The sequence below is a fragment of the Sminthopsis crassicaudata genome, chromosome 1 (genome assembly GCF_048593235.1).
Source record: "Sminthopsis crassicaudata isolate SCR6 chromosome 1, ASM4859323v1, whole genome shotgun sequence".
Taxonomy (NCBI): Eukaryota; Metazoa; Chordata; class Mammalia; order Dasyuromorphia; family Dasyuridae; genus Sminthopsis; species Sminthopsis crassicaudata.
In genome coordinates this window covers 173,068,138-173,087,333 of record NC_133617.1, presented here as the reverse complement: position 1 = coordinate 173,087,333, position 19,196 = coordinate 173,068,138, and the positions used below count along the sequence as shown (strand labels likewise).

At 33.8% G+C, this 19,196-nt stretch overlaps 1 protein-coding gene across 1 annotated transcript in view; it reads left to right on the top strand.

The window, feature by feature from the left end:
- The first annotated feature begins 4,859 nt into the window (after positions 1–4,859).
- ELOVL2 (ELOVL fatty acid elongase 2) overlaps positions 4,860–19,196 on the top strand; it is a 120,013-nt gene continuing 105,676 nt past the window's right edge. The window contains exons 1-3 of the mRNA XM_074271581.1: positions 4,860–4,945; positions 5,705–5,744; positions 17,123–17,155. Coding sequence (XP_074127682.1) covers positions 17,154–17,155 — 2 coding nt within the window. The 5' untranslated portion in view covers positions 4,860–4,945; positions 5,705–5,744; positions 17,123–17,153. The remainder of the gene's footprint in view (positions 4,946–5,704; positions 5,745–17,122; positions 17,156–19,196) is intronic.

Below are 19,196 nucleotides of genomic sequence, written 5' to 3'. Positions count from 1 at the left end.
TCATATTAGCCAATCTGATAGGTATAAGATAGAACTTCAGAATTTTTTTAATTCACATTTTTCTAATCAAAAATGATTTAGAATTTTTATAGTGACTAGTAATTGTAAATTGAGAGGATGTCCATCAATTGGTGAATAACTAAACAAACTGTGGTATATTATTATGAAGGAATATTATTGTGCTATATAAGAAATGAAAGCAGAATGAGTTCAGGAAAAATCTGGGAAAATTTACATGAACTAATGCAAAGTGATATGAAACAAAAATCAGAACATTGTACACAATTACAGTAATATTGCATCCCTGTTTAACATCACAGTTGATGAACTGTGATTGACTTAGCTATTCTCAGCAGTGCAATGATCCAAAACAGGCCTACAGTACTCGTCATGGAAAATACTACTCATATCCAGAGAAAGAACTAATAGAGTCTGAATACATATTGAAGCATATTTTTATCTTTCTCTTTATTTTATTTATTTTTCTTTCTTTTATTCAGGTCTTCTTGTGCAAAATGACTATATGAAATATGTTTTGCATGATTGCACATAACCTATATCATATTGCTTACCATTTCAGAGAGAGGGGAGGAGAAGAAGGGTAGAGTGTGAACTTAAATTTTTAAAAAATGTTAAAAATTTGTTTTAAAATGCATTTGGTGAAAAAATAAAATATTGTTTAAAAAAAGAATGAGGCAGTGATGTGCCATTCCAGAAGGAAAAAAAATAAAAATTTACCAAAAAGAATATCTAACAAAAAATGGATTAATCTTAGGGGTGTAAACCTTAAAGAAATAAAGGTTTCTTGATCCACCCATTCTGGAGAACAATTTGGAACTATGCCCAAAGAGTTATAAAACTATACATACCTTTGATCCAACAGTGTCTCTACTGGGTCTCTATCTCAAAGAGATTATAAAAGAGAGAAAAAGATCCACATGTGCAAAAATGTGACAGCAGCAAGAAACTGGAAATTGAGTCTATGCCCATCAGTTGGGGAATGGTTGAATAAGTTAGAGTGTATAAATTATAATGGGTTATTATTATGCTATAAGAAATGACGAGCAGGGTAATTTCAAAAAAGCCTGGAAAGATTTACATGAACAGATGCTAAGTGAAGTGAACAGAATCAAGGGAACACCGTACACAGCAGGAACAAGAATGTGCAATGATTAGTTCTGATGGATGTGGCTCTTTTCAACAATGAAGTGATTCAAGCCAATTCCAAAAGAATTGTGATAGAAAGTGCCACCTGCATCCAGAGAGAACTATGGAGATTGAATGGATCAAAGCATAGTATTTTTATTTTTTTGTGGTAGTTGTTATTTTGTGGGGTTTTTTTCTTTCTCACTTTTTCCCCTTTTGATTTGATTTGAATACATGCAAAGATAGTTTTCAACCTTTACCTGTGCAAAATCTTATGTTCCAAATTTTTCTCCCTCTTCCTCTCTCCTACTCCCCCAAAATAGCAAGTAATCTGATGTTAAACATGTGTAATTCTTCTAAGCATATATTTATCATGTTGTGCAAGAAAAAAACTGGCATTTATATAGTGTTGACATTTATATGGCACTTTTATATGCAAAGCACTATATAAATGTGTGGATACACACACACACACACACACACACATGCAAGCTATCTCATTTGATATTCACCATAATCTTATGAGGTGGGAATCATTGTTTTTTCCATTTTTATAGATGAGGAATCTGAGGCAGACAGATGTTGAATGACTTATCCAACATCACACTACTAGTAAGACATCCAAGGAGAGTTAAAATCAGGTCTTCCTGACACTTTATACACAGGCTATCTAGCTGCCCAGGTGAGGAAACTCCCTGTATATAACCTATTATAATTTAAAGGGAACAAAGACATAAGACAATCAACTGAATCTTGTTTTCCTGACAAGGTGTGATATAATAGCATGTGTGAGGGACACCCATAGCTGGTAATCTCTTCCAGAACTAAAGTTCTAATCACAGTTAAGCCAAACTCATTCTAAATGCATCAAACGTGAGCAAGCTCTGTTAGTCAATTATTCAGCTAACACTTACTGAGCATCTACTATGCACCAGACACTGTGCTAAGTGCTGGGAATGCAAATATAAAAAAAAAAAAAAAAAAAAAAGGAAGGGGGAGACGACACAACAAAAAGATAGAAAGGGATAAGGGTGTAATATATGCTGGAAAACTCATAGACTGAAATTGATGTAGCAAGGGAAGAAGGGATATTCTGAACTTAGCTCCTTCCTTAAATGAAAGCTTTGGAATTCATAGCTCTACCTTTCATTCAGAGGAACAGAGGATGGTGATAATATAGAGCCCCAAGGCTGATGAGGTCCTGCAGGACAGCGAGGTTTTCCCAAGAATGAGCTTCCTAGGGCAGAATGGAGAAATCAGAGAAATTCTGAAGTAGGCCAGCCAAGGAAAAAATGATGAGACAATTCTGAGTTGAGTTTGCTACTTAATTGAAAGGATAAGCTTTATAAGGATATACACATGCAGGGTTGAGTAGGTTTCTTTTAGCTCATTATTATGGACTTAGTTTTTCCAATTGTTTCTATCTATGTGATTTCTTCCTCCCCTTTTTTCTGTGGAAGAAGTGTGGTCTGATTAGATTTTTTGTGACACCCCACTCTTCCCCCATTCAATGTGGGGATAGGGGAAGGGAGAGAAAAAATTCCTTTAAATAAAATTAAATTAATTAAAAATTGAGTTTACATATAAAGGATTTTATGACAAGTTATGCATATATGAATATCATTATATTAGAATCAATAATTAGACCACTATATATATAGTGTGATTCTTCATACAAAGGGATTTCATATAAATCTGGACATTAAGAGATAAAAAAGAAATAAAAAATATAGTCCTTAAAGATCAATTTGAAATTCCTTATTTCTCTAAAAGGAAAAAACAGGTCTTGAAAAGTATTATGCATTTAACACCATATACCAAGATAAGATCAAAATGGGTCCATGATTTAGGCATAAAGAATGAGATCATAAAGAGATTAGAGGAACAGAGGATAGTCTATCTCTCAGACCTGTGGAGGAGGAAGGAATTTATAACTAGAGAAGAACTAGAGATCATTATTTATCACAAAATAGAAGATTTTGATTACATCAAACTAAAAAGTTTCTGTACAAACAATACTAATTCAGACAAAATTAGAAGGGAAGTAACAAATTGGGAAAATATTTTTATAGTTAAAGGTTCTGATAAAGGTCTCATTTCCAAAATATATAGAGAATTGATCCTAATTTATAAGAAATCAAACCATTCTCCAATTGATAAATAGTCAAAGGATATGAACAGACAATTCTCAGATGATGAAATTGAAACTATATCCACTCATATGAAAGTGTTCCAAATCACTACTGATCAGAGAAATGCAAATTAAGACAACTCTGAGATACCACTACACACCTGTCAGATTGGCTAAGATGACAGGAACAAATAACGATGAATGTTGGAGGGGCTGTGGGAAAACTGGGACACTGATGCATTGTTGGTGGAGTTGTGGAAGAATCCAACCATTCTGGAGAACTATTTGGAACTATGCCCAAAAAGTTATCAAACTGTGCATACCCTTTGATCCAGCAGTCCTACTATTGGGCTTATATCCCAAAGAAATATTAAAGAGGGGAAAGAGACCTGTGTGTGCCAAAATGTTTGTGGCAGCTCTTTTCGTAGTGGCTAGAAACTGGAAGATGAATGGATGTCCATCAATTGGAGAATGGTTGGGTAAATTATGGTATATGAAGGTTATGGAATATTATTGCTCTGTAAGAAATGACCAGCAGGATGAATTCAGAAAGGCTTGGAGAGACTTGCATGAACTGATGCTGAGTGAAATGAATAGAACCAGAAGATCACTGTACACTTCAACAACAATACTGTATGAAGATGTATTCTGATGGAAGTGCATATCTTCAACATAAAGAAGATCCAACTCACTTCCAGCTGATCAATGATGGACAGAAACAACTACACCCAGACAAGGAACACTGGGAACTGAATGTAAAATATTAACACTACTGTCTATCTACCCAGTTACTTATACCTTCGGAAACCAATACTTAACATGCAACAAGAAAATTGGATTTGTATACACATGTATTGTATCTAGATTATACTGTAACACATGTAAAATGTATAGATTGCCTGTCATCTAGGAGAGGGAGTAGAGAGAGGGAGGGGAAAATCTGGAAAAATGAACACAAGGGATAATGTTATTAAAAAATAACTCATGCATATATAGTGTCAAAATGTATAATTATAAAATTAATTTAAAAAGACAAAAAAAAAAAAGAAAAGTATTATGTAAATTATTGGATTTCTTCCTTTAATTCTTGCTAACCGAATACTTAATTTTTCTGAGTCTCAATTTCCTCACTTGTAAAATGGAGTAAACACTCAGAATCTATCTTATAAGGTTGTTGTGATGACCAAATGAGGAAAATAAATATAAAGCATTTTAATGCAACATTTAAATATTAGCCATTATTAGTATAGTGCTTTCCCCCAGGTCATAATTCTTAAAGGCAAAACTGGAACCAGATCCAATACTTTTACCATTCCCAAGTATCAAAAAAAAAAAAAAAAAAAAAAAAAAAAAAAAAAAGGAAGGAAAGAAGCATAGAAGAAAGAAAGAAAAAGAGAGAGAGAGAAGAAAGAAAAAAGAGAATGAAAGAAAGAAAAACAAAGAAAGAAAGAAAGAGTAGAAGGAAGAAAGAAAGAAAAACAAAGAAAGAATGGAAGGAAGGAAGGAAGGAAGGAAGGAAGAGGGAAAGAAAGAGAAAGAAAGAAAGAACAAATCAATTTCAAATTGTGGAATCTCAGTCGTCAGTCGGGAAATACTTGAGGAATGGGACAAGAAGGAGGAAAGAAGATCATCCCTAGGAAGAATGAATGTGAAACAAAGGGGAAAATGGTGAGAGTTTAAGATTTCTCTAGGCCCTAAAATCACAACATGTAGTTAGGAGCTTATTTAAGATCATTTGAACCCAGGTTCTTTGATTAGGCATGTATGGGAATGAAGGGAGAACAGGAGAGATATTGAGGATTTATCTCATGGGCTTACATGAAGTTTTGGATTTTAGGGTAAAACATGTAGTGACCCGTTTTGGAAAGCCTACTAAATAACTTAGCCCCCTAAGAATTGGGCCAGCCTATTTTGTGAAGGTTCCCCTTACCTGGCAGAAGAAATAACCAGAAATACAATAAAGGAATAAGAAAAATCAAGATGTTTATCATTTCATTTTTTATTCCCTTTACTTCTGTTCTTTTGTAGATTGGTAGAAGTTTATAAGATTGACTTTAAAAAGAGCTATTATTGACTTAACAACAAATAAATGTAGTGGGGAGAGTGCCTGAAAAAAATAACAGGCTTTTTTGTCTTTAACCAACCAATTGAATGAACATTTTTAGAACATAAAACCTCATTGGAAGATTGAATATCACCATCTATCTTTTTAGTCAGCAATGAGAGGAAGAATCACAGGTTGAGAAAATTTCACTCTCATATTCACACCCACCCACTAGCAAGTCCATCTACACACAGGGTTGTAAGTCTTATTGTAGTTTCAGTTATAAATTAGTATATTTTTATTATCTAGTAAGGAAATTGGGGTCACCCCTCCCCCGCTTTTAACTCCCCTTCCCTTTTCTCCTCCCCCTCCCACGCACAAAGGAACAGTTAAACTGAAATTACTACATAACCCAAGACAAAGGTAAGTAAAAATAATGCCAATTTGATTAGTAGAGAAATGAGGCTGTGTTCAATCTAATTCTAGAAAGCTATAGTCATAACAAGTATATTTCAAGGGAAGAGCTAAAATCACTCAGTAATAAGCACTGAATAAGTAGAATTGAGTAGTTAATGGATAATAAGTTTGTATTTTGAGCTGCAAGGCAGGGCACCTATTACTTAGGTTCCCCCTTCCTGGAGTTCTTAATATTTTTGGGGTCTTGGACTCCTTTGGCAATATGATAAAGCCTATGAATCCCTTCTCTGAATCATGCTCTTAAATAATTGAAAGATATTAATCAATAAGTATTTATTAACCACCTCCTATATACCAGGTACTGAGTTAAGTCCTAGGAATTAAAAAAGAGACAAAAGACAGTTACTTCCTTCACAGAGCTTACAATCTAATGAGAGAGACTAAATTCAAAATAAATATAATAAATACAAAAATAAGCTACATATGGGATAAACAAGAAATAATTAACAGAAAGAAGATATTAGAATTAAGGGTTTGGATTCCTACTCTGTACCAGGCACTGTGAGAGATGCTGCTGGCCAAGACATGTTCTGGGTCTTAAACTGTGTCTGTCACCTACTCTGGACACCCTGGCATTGTTGACCCAGCTAGAAACTCTGGAAAATAAGGCTTTAATTCCTAGGAGATTCCATTGCTTTTGTTCTGGGACAAGGACTGAGTTCACTATATGCTCTGCACGGTCTTGATTGCCAGGGATAGTCTTTCCTCCTTTCTGAGCTATCTCCCAAGCATCTCCTGATTGATAGCTGAAATTTCATAATTTGAAACTGGATTCTTTTCTTTTACTCTTTTCTTTCTTTCTCTCTTTCTTTTCTTTCTTTCTTTCTCTCTCTCTTTTTCTTTTTCTTTCTTTTTTTTCCTCCTTTCTCCCTTCCTTCCTTCCTTCCTTCCTTCCTTCCTTCCTTCCTTCCTTCCTTCCTTCCTTCCTTCCTTCCTTCCTTCCTTCCTTCCTTCCTTCCTTCCTTCCTTCCTTCCTTCCTTCCTTCCTTCATTTGTTTGTTGATACTTGGGAATGGTTAAAAAAATTGGGTCTGGGTTCTAATTCCAGTTCTGCCTCTTCCTATAAAAGACAAGGTTAGTTGAGACTTAAGGGAAGCCAAGTAAGTCAGTAGTCAGAGCAGAGAAGGGAAAGCATTTCCGGCATAGGGGATAATTAGAAACAATGCCTGGAGTTTAGAAATGTTTGTTTGTGGAATAGCAGTAGGCCAGTGTCACTGGATGGAAGACTACATATTGGGGAATAAGATATAACAAGACTGTTAAGATTGTAGGGGCTAGGTTATGAAAGGCTTTGAATGCTAGACAAAGCATTTGGAATTTGCTCCTGGAGGCAGTAGGAAGCCACTGGAGTTTACTGATTAGGGGGTAACATGATCAACCTGCCTTTTAGGAAAAAAACATGTTAGTGACATTACAGAGGATGAATTGGATTGGGGAGAAATTCGAGGCAGACTGACCCATAACAGAAGGTTACTGAAATAATCAATGTGTGAGGTGATGAGGGCCTGTACTAGAGTAATAGCAGTGTCAGAAGAGAAAAAAGGGGATATTGAAGAGATATTACAAAGGGGAAATCAACAAGCCTTGGCAACTGCTTGGAAATGGTGGCGGGGGGGGGGGGGGGGGGGAAAGGGGGGAAGGAATAGTGAGGAATCCAGGATGACTCTTAGGTTGTGAGTTGAGGGACTAAGAGATAGTGATGTTCTCTACAGTAATAGAGAAAGTAGAAGGGGGTTGGGGAAAGCCTTAGGGGAAAACATAATTAATTCTATTTCAGACATAATGACTTTAAGACTAGAAATCCAATTCAAGATGTTAGAAAGGCTATTGGAGATATGAGATTACAGCACAAAGCAAGGGGCAAGAATAGTAGATGTAAGAAATCATCAGCATAGAGATGATAATTAAATCCAATATTACCAATTTGGTAATGTTACCAAATAATGCAGTAAGATGTAGAAGAGAAGAGAATCCAGAATAGAATCCTAAAAGATATCTATAGCTAGAGGGTATGATCTAGAGAAGGATCCAGCAAAAGAGATAGAGAAGGAACAGTCAGACAGTTAGAAAGAGAACCCAAAAAGAGATGTGTATTATGAAAACATAGAAGAGAGTATCAAGATCGAGTGTCAGAGGGCAGAGAAGTCAAGGAACATGAGGACTGAGAAAAGGTCATTGGAATTGGCCACTAAGGAATCATTAACTCCAATTTTTTTTCCTTTTTATCTCCAGTGATTTAAGGTAGCATTTTTCAAAGTAAGATATTTTAACTCTTTTGGGTTTTAATTCTTAATTTATTTCTTCTAGGAATTCTAATTGATCTTGTGGTCAAGCTAGCTCATTCTTAGATTTTTATCTTATATATTTTTGAAGTTACTTTTTTTCCCCTAGGTTTGCCTCTCAGTTATCTCTTTTTTATTCATTCTTCCAGTCTTTTCTTTGGTACTTTGTGTTAGGGACAGGCTCTATGAGCTTCAGAGATTGGCCTTGTATGTTACTGGCCTGTATTAAGGTCCTGCCACTATTTTTGAGTATCTATTGTTAGATTCTTATAGGATCATAGGGACAGCTTGTGAATCTGTATACTTTTAGACCTCAGAGAGAGGTGTATACTTTCAGTAGTCTCTTTTCAGTCTGTTCAAAGGCATGGTTAGATCATTGCCTATCTGGGCTTTCTAGATAGATTCTGGTTTGTATCTAGGCACCACAGCTGCAGACTTAAACTTGGATAGTATTTCGGTAGACAGTAGCTGGTTCTAGCTTCTATCAGCTGGAAGCCTCACTGATTCAGAGCAACATAGCTACTAGTCTTATCCTGTTTTGGGGAAAGGGAATTGAGTTAACCTTGGGTTACTGCTTGCCTAGCATTGTTCTCTGCTTGAGATTTAAATCTATAATTTGCTCTGTGTTGAAAGAAAGGAAACAAGAATTTATTAGGAGAATACTACAGATCAGAACCGATATTAAGAACCTAATAGCATTGTAAGAGATTTTATTATAAGAGATGCTGATGGCCAAAACAAAATTAGTTCTGGTCCTTAAATTGAGTTTGTGACCTACTCTGGGTAACCTGGAATTGTTGACCCAGCTGGAAACTCTGGGAACTGAAGCTTTAATTCCTAAGACATCCTACTGCTGTTGTCCTTGGACAGGTACTGAGTTCACAATAAGCTCTGAGTGACCACTTTCTAATTCAATCATCTAGCCCCTCTGAAAAAACCTGGGCTATTGATCTTGTTTGGGAGCTGATTTCAAGATCAGCCTTGGCTATCCTTGTACTGCTGGCCTGGTTCTGGAGTCCTGAAAGCTGATTCTGTGATCCTGGCTCACCTCTATCTCACATTACTACTCTAGTCACTTGTCTGCAAGTGGAAAATATAACCCATTATAGTTTCTCCTATTTCCCAATCACTAGATATTCTACTATTCTTCTTAGATCCTTATTGGAGCAATTGCAGGGGAAGGTGGTCTACACTACTACCTTCTACTTTGCCATAAACATTTGTAGAGCTAAAACAGAGAACATCAAATGCTACATATCTAAGGAGTTCTGACTAAGAGCAATGAGAGATCAGGAATAGTAGCTGGAATGGAAGAGCTGGAAACATTAAGGATTTGAACTAGGCATTAAGGGATGGGAAGAGGAAGCATGAAAAAAGAAAGGGGGGGAAGCCCTTCATTAAAATTAGCCAATAAAACTTATCTCACATTGAATATGTCCAAAAAGGTATATATTATTTTGCTTCCTGTATCCATCATTTCTCTGTCAAGAGGCAGATAGCATATTTCAATATTGGTCTTCTAGAATTATAGTTGTTCATTGCATTGATAAAACTTATCAAGTCTTTCAAAATTGTTGTTTTTTGTAATGTTGTTTTTATTGAATAAATTTTTCTCCTAGTTCTGCTTTCTTTACTCTGCATCAGTTCATATTTTCCTAGTTTACTCGGCACTTTGCATAGTGTCTGATAATAATATAGTGCTTTTTCATAAGTACTTTTTCATTCATTCATTCAATGTGTCCTCTAATATATATATATAGAGGACAGTGACAATATCAATATGACAAAATTTTTTGTTAGGTGCTAGTGTGTAAAATAAAATTGGCAGCATAGGGAGAGATTCAGAAATACTTAAGAAATAGTTATAACTATTTTTCAAACTGTTCCATTTCATTACTTTCCTTCTCCAATCTTATAAATGCTTCTCATTAGGATTACCACATCTATCTTCCCCTATCTACAAACTGTTTAACTCATAAAATCTCTAGTTGAACTTCAGCTCAAACACTCTTTTGCTTTTATAATGATAACACTTTTTATTAAGAGACAAAACTCTAATGGCTAGAATAAGTGGTGCAAGAGTTTATAGCCAATCATAACTAACAAAAATAAGTCACCACTGCCATTGACCTTTGTTTCGAATAAATCATTCTTCAGCTGCTTTAGCCTCAGTCTCTTCTCCCTACCCCCACTTCCAACTCTCTGAGAGTTAATTGTCTAGACAAGTGTGACACAATCTTGAACCTTGCAAACATAGACTCCTGCTGATTGCACACAATTTTATCTGTTTCAGAGCAATGCTATTCTGTAGCCAGACATCACTGGAGTAAAAGAATCAGAATTAAAATCCTTGAATACTATTTCATGTTAATGTTCAATATCTCTCTTGGATTCACTAATTTTTTCTTAGCAGCATGGCAGCCTTTTGAATTTTATGAATGAACTGTTTAAAATAGGCTAATATCTTTTCGGTTATGATCTCTATTAAATTATTCAGAAGCCTTAGCTCTGTATCAGCAGAAAAAAATAAACAGGTCTCTCTTAATTTTTATAAAGCTGACATAAAAAATAAAGTTCCCTAAATCTAAAATTATAAAATATTAATATCAAATAAAAAAAACAACAAGAAATTTAGGATAAGAAAGAACCTTATCAGAGGTTTAGTTGAAATAGGCAATTCTTGGTTGTGTGGTAGGAGAAAATGTAAATTTCTCACCTTTTGGAATTTTGACATCTAAATGAGGCAAACACTTCTAATAATTTCATTTTTAAAAAATTGTCTTCATTAATGGAAGGGAACAGAGTCATGGATAATCCAAACTTGTAAATAAAAAATAAGCATACATTTATGCTTATGAATATGGAGTATTGGATTTAGAATCTAACGGCATGCTTAAATCTCAAATCATAAAACTGCAGAATAAAGCTTCATTCTTCTGAAGGAATATTTATCACAGTTATTAGCTTTCATGTTTCAATGTAATATATGCATGTCTTAATTTGTTCCTAGCAATAACACGAATTGCCCAATATTAATTTATTTTTAATAGCTTTTTATTTTCAAAATACAATACAAAGATAGTTTTCAACATACACTCTTGCAAAACCTTGTGTTTCCAAATTTTTTTCCCTCCGTCCCCTCCACACAGACACCAAGTAATTCAGTATAAATTAAACATGTGTAATTCTTCTAAACATATTTTCACATTTATCATATTTTTTAAAGCTTTTTATTTCAAAATATATGCATGGATAATGACAACATTGATCCTTGCATAGCCTTGTGTTTCATATCTTTTCCTCCTTTCCCTCAGTTCCTCCCCTAGATGGCAAGCAATCCAATATGTGTTAAACATGTTTAAATATATGTTAAATCCAACGTGTATAAACATATATATATATATACACACATATATATATGTATATACACAGTTCTCTTGTTGCACAAAAAAAGAAAGTAAATGAGTAAGAAAAGAAAATGCAAATGAACAATAACAAAAAGAGTGAGAATGCTATATTGTGATCCACATTCAGTTCCTACAATCCTTCCTCTTTCTGTATGTAGATGGCTCTCTTCATCACAAGATCATTGGAACTGGCATCAATCAGTTTATTGTTTGAGTCATGTTCATCAGAATTGATCATCATATAATATTAATATTGCTGTGTAAATGATCTTCTGGTTCTGCTCATTTCACTTAGCATCAATTCATTTAAGTCTGTCAAGGCCTTTCTAAAATCATCCTCATTTCTTACAGAACAATAATATTCCATAACATTCTTATACCATAACTTATTCAGCCATTCTCCAACTGATGGGCATCCAGTCACTTTCCAGTTTCTTGACACTACCAAAAGGTCTGCCACAAACAATTTTGCACATGTGAGTTCCTTTCCTTCCTTTAAGATCTCTCTGGGATATAGGCCCAATAGAACCACTGCTAGGTCAAAGAGTATGCACAGGTTGATAACTTTTTGAACATAGTTCCAAATTGCTCTCCAGAATGGTTGAATCAGTTCATAACTCACCAACAATGTATTAGTGTCCCAGTGTTCCTACATCCCCTCCAACATTCATCTTTGTCTTTTCCTGTCATTTTAGCCATTTTGAGAGGTATGTAGTGGTATCTCAGAATTGTATTCATTTGCATTTCTCTGATCAATAATGATATGATTAGAAATAGTTTTAATTTCTTCATCTAAAAATTATCTGTTCATATCCTTGGCCATTTATCAACTGCAGAATGGCTTGAATTTTCATAAATTTCAGTCAATTTTCTACATATTTTAGAAATGAGGCCTTTATCAGAACTCTTAAATGTAAAAACGATTTCCCAATCTATTGCTTTCATTCTGATCTTATTAGTTTTATTTGTATAAAAATTTTTTAACTTTATATAATAAAATTATTTTTATCTGGTGTTCAATTATGAGTTCCAGTTCTTCTTTGGACACAAATTCCTTCCTTCACAGATCTCAGAGGTAAACTATCCTATGTTCCTCTAATTTTGTTTATAATATCACTCTTTATGTCTAAATCATGAACCCATTTAGATCTTATCTTGGTATGTGGTGTTAGGTGTGGGTCAAGCCCTAATTTCTTCCATACATTCCCAGCAGTTTTTGTCAAATAGTGAGTTCTTATCCCCAAAACTGGGGTTTTGGGGTTTGTCAAATACGAGATTGCTATACTTATTGACTATTTTGTACTGTGATCCTAACTTATTCCACTGATCAACTACTCTATTTCTTAGCCTGTACCAAATGGTTTTGATAACTGTTACTTTATAATATAGTATATGTATTTATATATATATATATATATATATATAGTATAATATAATATACTTTATAATAAAGTGGCACAGCTAGTCCACTTTCATTAGCATTTTTTTCATTAATTCCTTTGAAATTCTTGACCTTTTGTTCTTCTAGATGAACTTTGTTACTATTTTTTTCCTAGATCTGTAAAATAATTTCTTGGATGTTTGATATGGCACGAAATAAATACATTGATTTAGACGGTATTGTTATTTTTATTATATTCGATTGGCCTACCTATGGGCACATGATATTTTTCCAGCTAATTAGATCTGACTTTATTTGTGTGGAAAGTCTTTTATAGTTGTATTCATATAGTTCCTGACTTTCCTTTGGCAGATAGATTCCCAAATATTTTATACTATTGACTGTTATTTTGAATAGAATTTCTTTTTATATCTCTTGCTGCTGGAGTTTGTTGATAATATATAAAAATGCTGATGATTTATGTGGATTTATTTTGTAGCCTGCAACTTTGCTAAAATTGTGAATTGTTTCTAGTAGTTTTTTAGTTGATCCTCTAGGGTTTTCTAAGTATACCATGATACCATTTGCAAAGAGTGATAATTTGGTTTCTTCATGACCTACTCTAATTCCTTTAATCTCTTTTTCTTTTACTATTGCCAAGGCTAATATCTCTAATACAATATTAAATAGTAATGGTGATAGTGAGCAGTCTTATTTCACTCCTGATCTTATTAGGAATGGTTCTAGTTTGTCCCCATTACATGTGATGCTTTCTAATGGTTTTAAATAGATGCTACTGATCATGTTAAGGAAAAGTCCATTTACACTTATACTCTCTAGTGTTTTTAATAGGAATGGGTGTTGGATTTTATCAAATGCTTTTTCTGCATATATTTAGATAATCATATGAGTTTTGTTAGTATTAGCAACACAATTACAGAAAGTCATCTCCAGAAAATTGGAAATTAGTATGGCAGAAACTAGGCATTGACCCATACTTACTACCATACGCCAAGATAAGATCAAAATGGATTCATGATCTAGGCATAAAGAATGAGATTATAAATTAGAAGAACATAGGATCGTTTACCTCTCAGACCTGTGGAGGAGGAAGGAATTTGTGATCAAAAAAGAACTAGAGATCATTATTGATCACAAAATAGAAAATTTCAATTATATTAAGTAAAAAAGCTTTTGTATAAATAAAACTTAAGGTGGACAGGATCAGAAGGGAAGCAATAAACTGGGAAAATATTTTTTACAGCTAAAGGTTGTGATAAGGGCCTCATCTCCAAAATATATAGAGAATTGACTCTATAAGAAATCAAGCCATTCGCCAATGATAAATGTAAAAGCATATGAACAGACAATTTTCGGATGAAGACATTGAAACTACTTCTAGTCATATGAAAGGGGGTTCCAAATCATTGTTGATCAGAGAAATGCAAATTAAGACAACTCTGAGATACCACTACACACCTGTCAGATTGGCTAAGATGGCAGGGCAGATGTTGGAGGGGATGTGGGAAAACTGGGACTGATGGTGGAATTGTGAATGGATCCAACCATTCTGGAGAGCAATTTGGAACTATGCTCAAAAAGTTATCAAACTGTGCATACCCTTTGACCCAGCAGTGTTACTACTGGATTTATATCCCAAAGAGATCTTAAAGAAGGGAAAAGGACCCGTATATGCCAAAATGCTTGTGACAGCCCTTTTTGTAGTGGCTAGAAACTGGAAATTTAATGGATGCCCACTAATTGGAAAATGGGTGAATAAATTGTGGTATATGAATGTTATGGAATATTATTGTTCTATAAGAAATGACCAGTAGGATGAATACAGAAAGGTTTAGAGATACATATATGAACTGATGCTAAGTGAAATGAGCAGAACCAGGAAATCATTATACACTTCAACAACATACTACATGATGATCGATTCTGATGGATGTGGCTCTCTTCAATAATGAGAGGATACAAAATCAGTTTGTATCAGGGGATACAAATCAGTTCTGATCTGTAATGAACAGAACCAGCTATACCCAGAGAAAAAACACTGGGAAATTAGTATGGACCACACCATAACATTTCTACTCTTTCCGTTAATGTTTGCTTGAAATTGATAAATTAATTAAATCCATTTTAATATAATTTATAAGTTAGATCTTTATTACAGAAATCTTGTGCTAATTTCCTCAATCTTTTGGTCCCCTTCTGATTTATATATATATATATATATATATATATATATATATATATATATTTGTGGAGAAGCTTTTCATTTTTATGTAATCAAAATTATCCATTTTACCTTTTGTGATTATCGCTATACTTTTTTAGATAATAATTCTCCCTCTAGTCATAGTTATAATGAAAACTTAATGATAATGATATAATGATATCTTCCCTCAGCCATACCCTCTCTTTTAATTACATGACCTTTGATATACATATGGAGTTTATTATTATATTCCTAAGCATAAATTGGAGTTTATAACTGAAATTTTTAGAATTTTACAGCAATAAAGTTCTAGAAATTTATATTCTTATAAGTCCTGACTTCATAGACTTTCCGATATTATGTGAAATCTGTATTTTGAATGGAGGGTCTTTTCTGGTGGATTTTGTTAGTAATTTATAGAAAAGTCTATGAATTTTATGGGTTATTTTATATCCTGCTACTTTACTGAAGTTTTTATTTATTTCAACTAATTTTACATCTCTAAGTAAGTCATCATATTATCTTTAATAGTGACATTTTGTTTCTTCTTTGACTACATTTTTCAATTTATTTTTTCCTTTGTTATTATTATATCTAGCATTTCTAAAATCATATTAAATAATACTGTTGACAACAAGAATCTTTGCCTTACCCTAATCTTGCAGGAGAAAACTTTAGTGTTTTTACTTTATACTTTGTAGATATTGCTACTTGTTGGTTTTTAATAGTTATAATTTACCATTTAAAGGAAAGATGAATTTATTTCAGTGGTTACTATTTTTAAACATAAATGACTATTGTATTTTTTCAAAAAGCTCCTTTTGAATCTATTGATATACTCATGTGATTCTTTTTTTTTTTTTTTGCCAAGGCAATTACAGTTAAGTGACTTGCCCCAGTCACATAGCTAATAAGTGTTAAGTGTCTTGATGAGGTTTAGGTTTTGGGATTCCCTTCTGCCAGGGAACCAAAGATGAGGTCTAGATTTAGGGAACCAAAATGAGATTGGGTTTCTAGGGTCAAGAAATTAAATGATAAGATCTAGTGGCAGGTTTGGAGTTCAGGGAACCAAATGGAGAGGTTTGGCTCCCCTATACCCCTTTGGGATTCGGCACAAGGGTCGGGAGTTTTGGGGAAGCCCCTTCTGGTGGCACAGAGGTTCTCTGTAAAGGAATGTACAAACCCCAAAACCTAGGTTGATAAAAGAGGTTTATTATAGGCATTGGGAATTTAAGTTTCTAGAAGAGAAATCCAGACAAAGAGGCATAGAGAAATCCTGACACAAAGGCATAAAGTCTCACTAGGGAAATAGATGACGATAAAGAGAGAGTAGCACTGGAAGAGAATATTATCCCAGCAGGCAGAGGTTTCCTTGGCATAGCAAGGCATAGCATGAAATAGCCTAGCATGGCATAGCATGGCATGTCGGGTCCTCTGCAAAGAAATGAGTTTTTAATTGCCATTTTTATAAGGATGTCTTTGGCTACATTCCAAGGCTTGCTCCCCCTCCCGATGAAGCTGGTAGGTGGAGCTGGAATTGAATAGAAAATCTTCAATTGAATAGGGTTGGTATCTCCACCTCAGAACTCAACCAGGCCTACCCAGACAACAGAATGAAGCTGCTTGTTCTCAGATGGAGTTCCCACAGTGGCAGGATTCAAGGAGAATTTGTCCTTCAACGAGTTTTAGAGTTTTGGGGAGCCTTCTTCATTCTGAGATCACATTTAAATTCAGGTCCTCCTGTCTTCAGGGCTGGTGCTCCAACCACTGTGCCACCTAACTACCCTATCAAGTGTTTTTTTTTTTTTTTTTTTTTAATTTATTATGAACATATTCAGCTATCTTCACAATCTTCTTAATTAAGAATCAATTTAATATTTCTGGCATAAAATCCAAACTTATCATAGTGCATCATCTTTTGAAGATTTTATTGGAGTTAATTTGCTTTGCTAATGTTTTATTCAATATTTTTGTGTTAATATTAATTAAAATATTGGCCTATTTTTCTGTTTTATCTTTCCCTGATTTAGGTATCAGGACCATATTTGTTTCATAAAACAAATGTAAGAATGACTTATTCCTCTATTTTTACAAATAATTTACATAATCTTGGAATTAATTATGTTTTGATTGTTTGATTCAAACATTTCTGAACTGATTTAAGTTAGCTTACTTAAAAAATTTAAAGCTACTTTATTCAATTAAAAATTGATCTCTTTCATTACTTACTAGATGTATTATCCACTATTATTGATTCTAATTTGCCTAAGTACAAAAACCTTTCACTGATGAAACCTCAGCTCCTTGATAAATTGATAAAATTTATATTATTATATGTTGTTTGGTTATTTTCAGTTGTGTCCAGCTCTTTGTGGCCCCATTTGGGGTATTCTTGGCAAAGATACTGGAGTGGTTTGCCATTTCCTTCTTCAGCTCACTTTACAGATGAGGAAACTGAGGCAAAAAAAAACCGGTATGTGACTTGTCCCTGGTCACAATTACTATTTGTATTTGAGAATAATTAGAGCAATAATATGAAAAATATCACATGCTAATGGAAAAAGAACCAGGCTTAATCAATCAATCAGGTAAGCCAGTATTTGCATTTATTAAACCCCTAGTTTGTGCCAGGCACTGTTAGATACCCAAGGACATAAAGAAGAAAAGTAAGTAATTCTTGTTTTCATGGAGTTCACATTCCAGTGGTCCTCAAACTTTTTAAATAGGGGACCAGTTCACTATCCCTCAGACTGTTGGAGGGCTGGACGATAGTAAAAACAAAAATTCACACTCTGTCTCCTCCCCTCAGCCCATTTGCCATAACCCAGCATGCTGCATAAATGTCCTCAGCTGGCTGCATGGCCCACGGGAGGTAGTTTGAGAACACCTCTAGACTATACTTCAGACTCAACTTCAAGTCATCATGGTTCTGCCTCTTAATTAGTGGTGTGACTGGAGTAAGTAAAACTTGTTGCATTTCTGTTTTATCAGCTATAAAATGATAAGGATGATCTAAGGAAGGGGATATAAAATGTCCATTATATGTCAAGAACTTTTCTTACAAATATCATTTTATTTGATCCTCACAACAATCCTAGGCAAGCCCAGGGTTATACAGCTAGTATCTGAAGTCATATCTGAACTCAGGTTTTCCTGAGGTCCAGCACACTATGCACTGCACTGCCAACTGACTCTTAAGTAAAAGCTTGTTCAATGGAACCTTCACATACTGAATTATCAATTAAGAATATCTCTCTCTCTCTCTCTTCTGAAAGCAATAGCATCTATTCACAGTGTCCCAATAAGATAAATTACTAATTTGTTGAAATAAAATATTGCCTCATTAGGATTATTTTAATTTCAGATCCTTCCTGATTAGTATGTTAATAATGAATAATTAGCAGCAATGCATTGTGATAAATGTTTGGAATATAGGTCCCCAGTTCTTCTAATTAATCATTTATTCTTCCTCAGACTGATTTTTTAATATGTCTTTAATCTTTAGTTAGGGTGTATATTATAAGATCATGTCTGAGGTCATTTTAAAATTCATTTTTGTTTTTAATTTTAAGATTTTGTACCATAGGTAGGGGGAAGTATGGAGAAAGGAGCTTTGGCAAACCATTTTATTTTCCCCATTAAAATGGGCTTGCCCCATCAGTATCTCTTCCTTCTCTAGGTCAATCATGGGACTTTTTGTAGAGATCTAACATTACAACCTCTGGTAATTAAAACATTAATTTCCTATCACATAAAGATTGGGAATTCCTATTGAAATGAATTTATCTAAATCAATTAAAAAGAGGATGATAAAATTCCTAAGGTGTGATGATACTTATATTAAGTAAAACACTTTTTAAAAATTCAAATGGTTATTTTCCTTCCAAGTAGCTGTTTCAAGAAGTCACAGAATAACAATTCATATTTATATATAGCAACTCACACATACTAATGGATTATTTCACTCTATATTATATACCAGAATACATACATATATATATATATATATATATATATATATATATATATATATATATATATATATATATATATATATATATAATTTAATCCTCATAGTAGTATTTTACTATACATAGTACAAAT